At 30.8% G+C, this 7,991-nt stretch overlaps 2 protein-coding genes across 2 annotated transcripts in view; both read right to left on the bottom strand.

The window, feature by feature from the left end:
- Window positions 1–3,127, bottom strand: part of LOAG_17849 (hypothetical protein) — a gene marked incomplete at its 3' end in the record, with an annotated part of 4,292 nt that extends 1,165 nt beyond the window's left edge. The window contains exons 1-7 of the mRNA XM_020450513.1: window positions 3,007–3,127; window positions 2,410–2,641; window positions 1,703–1,987; window positions 1,218–1,368; window positions 836–989; window positions 516–621; window positions 203–277 (exon numbers count right to left, since the gene is read on the bottom strand). Of these exons, the coding sequence (XP_020305792.1) occupies window positions 203–277; window positions 516–621; window positions 836–989; window positions 1,218–1,368; window positions 1,703–1,987; window positions 2,410–2,641; window positions 3,007–3,074 (1,071 nt within the window). The 5' untranslated portion in view covers window positions 3,075–3,127. The remainder of the gene's footprint in view (window positions 1–202; window positions 278–515; window positions 622–835; window positions 990–1,217; window positions 1,369–1,702; window positions 1,988–2,409; window positions 2,642–3,006) is intronic.
- A 590-nt stretch (window positions 3,128–3,717) lies between these two features.
- Window positions 3,718–6,226, bottom strand: LOAG_10745 (thioredoxin family protein). The gene is made up of 6 exons (XM_003146269.2): window positions 6,072–6,226; window positions 5,596–5,751; window positions 5,173–5,349; window positions 4,776–4,998; window positions 4,365–4,532; window positions 3,718–4,103 (listed from the first exon to the last, which is right to left on the bottom strand). The coding sequence occupies exons 1-6, from the start codon at window positions 6,164–6,166 to the stop codon at window positions 4,071–4,073; spliced, it is 852 nt and encodes a 283-aa protein (XP_003146317.1). The 5' UTR covers window positions 6,167–6,226; the 3' UTR covers window positions 3,718–4,070.
- Between the last annotated feature and the right edge of the window lie 1,765 nt (window positions 6,227–7,991).

Genomic DNA, 7,991 nt, shown 5'->3' with positions numbered 1-7,991 from the left:
AATCAATCGGTCGTGCTTTAAATCTTTATCTTTCCAATATTCATGTTATTTAGACAGCGAATCACTTCGCCGTAAAATATTAATATTTTAACTAAGACTGTACAGTGGTTCAGCAGGACACTGTATCATCAAACAATTTCAATCATTGGACTGACAAAAAAAGATATTCAATAACATGATATATTCACGCCAACAAACGAACCTGGAATCGTTCGATGATCATATTTCCGAGAAATCGCTGATATACTGTCGTACTATCACCAACCAATGGCCATTTCTAAAAAATATTAAGAAAAAAAAATGTCCATCGATAATAAGATATCGTATTATATCGAAAAGTTGAGACCGTTAATTACAGGCATGCAATGACTGCTATGAAACCAGAATCCGCATAAACCAATTGTTTTATTTAATTCAGCATTTAATTCAGCATATTTTATTTAATTCAGCATAAAAGCAAGAACCATTCCTTAACATTAAAATCAAGAAAAGAAAAAACTTCGAAGGCAACATACCTCAGTAAAGGCTTCCAGGAGAACCTTGATGAAGGCAATCAATGAAGATGTATTCTCCATAACATCACATTTCAACTTTACAATACTGTGTGACGCGGAACAAATACTAGAATATAATCTTGATCAACATGTTTTTCAGAAGTATCAGGAAAATTTATGAAAAGAAAATCTATAAAATTCATATTGTTCTTTGCGCATCAATGAAAAGAAAAAAACGTCTATAACAATTTAAGTTGGAGAAGGAAAATTTTAAAACCATTTAAATACCAAAGTTTAAACATGGTTGGAATATTTCGACTGAAATACTCAATATCACTTACCTGTCTAAAAATGAATTGCAATGCGTGAACAAAGAATTCTCCTCGATGGGTGTCAAAATAAGTTGTTTGCAGTGACCATTTGTTTCCGCGATTTCTGCCTTGATGCATTTCCCAAAATAGAGTATTTCATCACACATCATTTTCTCCAATACTTCTAAAATTACTGAGATTTTGTAAAGTAAAACTAAAAATTTTAAAAAGCTGGAAAATTTTTGGAGCTAATCTTCCATTCTTGCAAATACACTAAAATCTTTTACAAAAATCGTCAAAGACTTAACAAATAACTCTATCGGAAATTTATACTTCTTTCGCACAAATTCACATTATTATCTTTCTTAAGTGACGAGAAATTACAACGATATAAAATTCGGCTAATGCATACTGGGGATCCAGAAAGGTGCGGATATTGTTTGTAATACTGCAGATAAATGACCATCAACAAAAATATGTTCCAAACATTCAAAAGTTTGACGAACTTCCCATACCAAATCAATCAACGATAACGAGCTACTCAATGACTTCGTAATAGCTGTCTAAAATAACAAATCTTGGATGAACAGTTCAGTATTTTAATTTTTTATAATAAAAATATCTGAAAATTCGAAAATACAAGGCTTTTTTTTCCAAATCGCAGAAAGATTTTTTCTTCTCGAAAATATGCTACAATCCTAAAAAAAAGTATTTTTTTTAAATCACCATCACAAAATATTTTATTATACCTTACATTGTACAAAATAAAATATTCGCTCTTCTCTCTCCTCGTTTATTATAGGGAAAAGGTTTTTAGAATCCAGTTAATAAAGCCCAAACAAAAATGGAAAAAAAGATAGCTGATCAGACCGAATATACAAAAGCGATAAAACTGACCATTTTTTGCTGAATAAAAATATCCAATAAATCTTTGCTTGAACAATTTGTAAGAATTGCAATTGCTGCCAGTTGATTTAAGGTTTCATTTGTAGCAGATAATGCGCCTAAGCCATTGGTAAACTCATCTTCAAGCTTCAGTCGTATTCGTATGAGTTTCGCTGACATATGATGGACCAGACGTGAAAACTTTTTCGATTGAATAATATCGGTAGACAAATTACGATGAAGAATTTCAGTAAGTACTAGAATAAATGCATCTGATAGTGGATCACTTTCACCAATCTGAAATAACGTACAGATTGAAACCTTCAGAAAAAAGTTAAATACAGATTAAAACCTTCAAATTACTTGCTAAATCATTTCCTTCGAACAGCTGGAAGTATTTGAATATATCGATAATTTCATACTACTAGAACGCATGTTTTATAACAGTACTTCAAGATGCTTGTCATCTAAACTAAACATTAAACTAAGAAGTTGTAATTTTATAAGACTATAAGAACATGAACATAATGATACACATTTCATATAAATGATATGTTCCAAATGAATACATATTTTACGTTAACGTGTGAAATGTATTAACTGGTCGCAGAATATGCAATGAAACATGTTAGTTCGCTGCTGTGATCAAAATTATTCAACATGGAACCGATATACATGATTAAACATAAATTATGCAAAAAAAAAAACAAATAATTTACCAATAAGTATAATTTTGGTAGTGCTGATATTCGACAAAGTCTTGCACTTGATATCGAACGTTCGGTGCTAAACGGAAGATCAGTTCCAGTATTTCGAACAACATGAACACATTGCACCAATGAATCAGCAATCTCCATTACATGACGTACTGAACTTGATGCATCTAACACATCTCGATAACGACGACCGACCATCTGTCGCATTTCTTCCTTTTTCTCTTCCACTTCCACGCTAAATTTTAGAAGTTATAAGTATTTTACAAAGAATCGTGTAAAGAAAATGAAAATGGAACCATACTGAGGAAAATGTATATAGCATTATCTCAGCAGAAACAATTAGTGAAATGAAATGTTGCATCAATAAGTCTCTCAATATAAGTCATATTATCTGTTATAGAAGTTAGCGATAAATTACTCTGAAAATTAAAAAGTTTAAAAGAAGCCGAAATAAAAAAGCAAATCTTTTAAGTATATTAGAAGAATTGAAAAAATAATTAGGACTGTTTATTAAATCATCACATAATGCAATAATCAAACAAGTTAAAAAAAAAAAAAAAAAAACTTAAATTCTCTCGATATATATTAGAAAATCCTTACCAAAGTTTGGAATATATATCCTGTAATTGATCAACTGATAAATCTTGCATCAAACGCTCAACGTCCATTTTATTATTATCTCCCTACTCCAATTTCCTGTTTTCTAGCTGATCCTGAAAATTTAACTTGTCGTGGTAAGAAAATCAAATTTAATCCCTGAATCACACAAAATTGCAATTAATGCACACAACTACCATTCCCAAATTCAATCCATCTTTTGTCGTTTTGGATTTCAATCTTACGCTATCCTTCTTTGGTTAAAATAATAATTTAATCATTCGTAACATATACAAATTAAAAGTCCTGTAATTAATAAAGCATCAATAAGAATCACCATTATATCATTATAACGTTAAATTAACCCTTAAAAAATTTACATAATATTTAGAGTTATACTTATTCCTATCAATTTTAGACTAATTTCATCAGATCTCTCAACTAAAAAGTTCATTGCATAATGCTTGCAGCATTTTGATAATGTATTAGATTTCACAAGTAGTTTGTTGCTTGTAAACTCTGTATTGTGGAAGTGCTTTATTCTAGAAATACCTGCGTGATTCATGGTTGTTTTAATAGGAGAATTTTAAATAATTTTGTAGAGATAAGGATTTGAGTCTAAAATCAATTTAAATTCCATTTAGGAGTTTCATTTGTTACAATTTACCAGCAGATGTTAACAGCATTTAATGAAGTATGATAAAATATACTGTAGTAAACTTCATCTCGTGCTTTGATACACTTCAGCATATATGCTGTTTTTATTGCAGCATCTACAATACAGGCAGGCAATTAGCACAACACCATTATTAAGATAGCAATGTCCGAATATATAATTCTTTAACAAATTCAAATAGTGTTCTCGTTAAAGCAGGAATATTTTGATAGCGATAAACACTAAATGTGTTAATGTTCAAAAAACAACAACAGTAAGGGATTGATTTATCCAAAGATACAAACGGATTGTATCATGAAGAGGATGAATATGAAGCATGCACACACGAATGGTGTTACTTCATTACACACACCAGAACAGTGAAACTCTTGTTAGATCGTAGATCCATTTATCAGTGTCCCACTTCACCAACTTTACCAGAAACCTAAAAGGAAAAAATAAAGTGGTGAATTGGGATGAGTATTGCATATGTAGCATAGATGCAGTTATAATCAAACAAGCATAATAGTGAAATAGATATTCACGTTTTGAACTTGGCTATTTACGGAAAGAGGATACTCTTTTCTTGTTTGAAGAATAAGTTTGCAGCAATTCCAGAAGAATTATCGAGTCGGAATTTTAAGAGGAATTTTTAATTATTATATTGAAATTAATGAGGACGAAATTTGCGATGCAATGAACTAACTCGTTTAAAATCTTGCATATTTGTTGCAGAAAGTGGCGTCCCATAAAGGCGAAGAGCTTCGATTGTTGTATTTTCGGTCCCACCTTGATTATCTTCCACAAATAACTGTATATTTTTCACGCTTTGGAATTTCACGTAACGTAGATTATATAATTCTCCTTCGATAATCTAAAAATTCAATCTTTTGGGATGTTCTAAACAAATGCTTTTTATACCAAAAAGAAAATCATTCATTATACTATCAAAACAGCAAAAGGACTAGGTTGTTTTATACAGCACATATTCTGATACTGATTTTTGATTTCAAATTTTAACCAAAGATTTCCTCTCATCTATCCACCAGTTATGTTGGGAGACAATTCCCTTGCTGGAAATATAACAGCTGATAATACTATATTCAAGAAAATATACCTTTTCAGAAAACGAGATTGTTTGCACACTCTCAGCACTTGCTGCTCGATCAAAATCAAGGATACTTGCAAGATTAGTAAAAATTTTGACTGTTTTTGGTGCTGATGTACCACTGCCCTTCAAATAAATGGAATGAATTTTTACCGGTTGATTAAATGGAATTGATATAATAAGCTGAGGATCGCAATCGGACGTAAGCACGCCTTCACCATTGAGAAGACTCCTGAAATAAAGAAATTATCATCAGAAAACACCTATACAGATCCCTCGCTTACATGAAGAATGCTTACCACTTATTAAAAATACATTGAGATGTGACATGAAATAGCTTAAGAGCTTATGACATACTTTTTTTTTATCAAGTCTTGCAATGAAAGCTGAAAAGCGCTTCACGAACCTCAATGTTGCATTATCATCCTCATTCAAGCATTCCAATTGTGTTTTATCAACAAATGTTATGAGATCAGTTTGTCCCGCGACCGGACTATCTTCTTTTGGTGCATTTTCTGACCATTTTTTCACCAATGTCTCTAATGCAGTTGGATCACCACCACGCAAAAGATCAACTTTCACCCTATATTTAAATTTTGTAAGAAAAGAAAACATATATGACAAAAAGAAGTCTCTTTATCGTCTCATTTTAACGAGTAAATCAGCAAGTCATTACTGAGTTCTTAGTTATTAACCCAAACATAACTTTTACATGCTTTCTTTTCAGTCTAGCGCTTGGCATTTGATTATTCAAAGTATAAAACAGCAACTTATTAAAGCTTATTATTTTAAATTAAAACAAATTATATTCCAGTAACAATAATATTACCTATTCATATATACTATGAATGTAGGCATTGCAGTAACTCCCTGTAGTGTTGATAGATCTTTTGCCTTATCAACGTCTACTTTTACGAATACAACGTTTAAATATTGATTGGAAAGTTGTTCAAATACTGGTGCTATTCGCCGACATGGTCCACACCTTTAGTAATACAAATTATTAATAACATTCCATGAATCAATTTCACATAGAGCTTATCTTCAAGAAACTAAATTATTCAGTAAAGAAAAAGAAAAGCAAAAACAATTACAACAACATTTTGCATTTGAAGATGTCTTACTTTTTCAACGAAAATAATATTAAAAACTTAGGGGCAGAAGTGACGGAGAGTGGAAACCTTTTTCAGTGGAAGTTTTAAAGTCAAAATGCAACAGTTTTCGAGTTACTCTTTCTGGCAAAAAGGAAATGAAATTATTAGCTCTAAAATTTGAAATGAAAATTATTAAGCAATATGAATTAACCAGACTGCATAAAAATCAACAATAACAGGTTTTGCGCCAGCATTTGCCAAAAATCCATGAAATTCTCCATCTGAATTGCAGCGATGAATAACCATGATTGCTTATCAAAACCGAACCACCAAATATCACAATCGATTTATACACAGCTAAAAATTTTACTTCTGAAAACTGACGAATCGAATTTTCTCGAAATACTTTCCTTTAAACCCAGACAAAATGACACTCTAGTTCAATCAAAAATCGCTTCCCCCAATCAAAACTTAATTTTTGCATCAAATTAGCATAATGCTCCACATCCGCTTGAAATACGATAACGTATGTTTTTTTCCCGAATATCAATTTAGCAATGTAGTCGTAATTTATCATTTAAAATCTCAACATTTTTCAACATTCAAGACCAATAACCACTTCCATCTGTTTAGAAAATTTACTCGAATATTATCCCAGAATCTGATTAAAATCATTGAGATCTTCCGGAAAAAAAAAAAAAAATCCATTAAACGTGTAAATGCTGGTGAATAAAACCATGCATGGATTAACAATCTGTCAGCAACAGACGTACATGATGAATTTATTTCTTTCGTTTTTTTAAAATTTCAATTACAAGCAAATATGTGCTACATCATTAAAAAGTTGTGAAAACAAATATACAAATGAAAGAATATTCAAACTGATGTCGAACAGTGCGATTCAAAATTCAATAAAGCATTCTCTGCCGGAACAATAATTACAAGAAGGAAATATTCAATGTATCATTGAATACTAGTAATTTCTTTTACTTGCAAGAAATACAAAAACATAACGTATCAGTGCATTCGCTTATTCTCCTGCTATTTTTATTAAGCAAAGATTGACCATTTTCCTTTTTTCTTTTTTTTTTTTTGTTCCAGAAGAATGATTTGAAATCATGAATGTGGTTGAAGTTGACATATAAGTATGAGTAGAAGAAAATAGCATACATTTCAGAGAGATGCAATCAGTAGCAATAGGTGAAAATATACAAAAGATCCAAAAATTATCAATTTACAAATTCATGAAGAAAATACGTAATCATGTGTTCCATTTCTTCCTATATTTTTCCATCGAAAAGCTTTCAGTGGAAATTTTCAACCACTTCGTTTCCCGAGGGAAAGCAGGATCTTCAGTGCAAATCAGCTTTTATCTTCCATGTTAACAACCATTTAAACAAAGCCTTAAATAAAATTTGAGATTTCAAAATGAATTTTCATCCAATTAAAATTTCCTATATCCAAAATTTCAATCCGAAATTCCTACATCCAAAATTAAGATTTTTTGAAATTAAAAAAAAAAAACATTTACTGTCATGGTAAAACAATAAAAGACTGTAAAAAATGTGGCATAGAAGCCTTCAAGTTACAAGAAAAATAAATATGATAGACGAAAACCACTGTTGCAAAATTAATATTGCATATCGCACAATGAAATAAATTATCGCAAAATCAGGTAAACTTATAAAAATAGAAAGTATGCAAAATTAAATCTGGAATGAAGAACAAAAAAATGCACAATTTCTAAAACAGGGCTCTAAAGCAAAAACTATGAGAGCAAAGCATGAATAATAACAATATGTTTATATTTTACGAAGTTTCAAAACAAAACAACATGCAAATCAGTCATAAAAATGACGTGAAGCAATAACATTTCAAAGGGAAGATAGTACTTCTCTGCTTTCAAATTATTAAATTGCGAAGGATAAAATTCAAAAAAGTCTTGTTCTTAATCGAAAGACAGGTGACACCATCTCTGCACAAACTATTCTAACCACAAACACGACTAGGATTATAAGGAATGAACAAGAGTTGTGCAGATTCGCTGGTTAGGATAAATAAGCTACAGCCTCAGGTTGGCTTACTGTGATCATCCAATTAAATTTTTGGCCAAACCTGAGGTAACATTGTG

This window comes from Loa loa, assembly GCF_000183805.2.
Source record: "Loa loa unplaced genomic scaffold supercont3.139, whole genome shotgun sequence".
In the NCBI taxonomy this organism is placed as follows: domain Eukaryota; kingdom Metazoa; phylum Nematoda; class Chromadorea; order Rhabditida; family Onchocercidae; genus Loa; species Loa loa.
The sequence above is the reverse complement of the archived record's forward strand: the minus strand, read 5'-3'. Positions and strand labels throughout refer to the sequence as shown.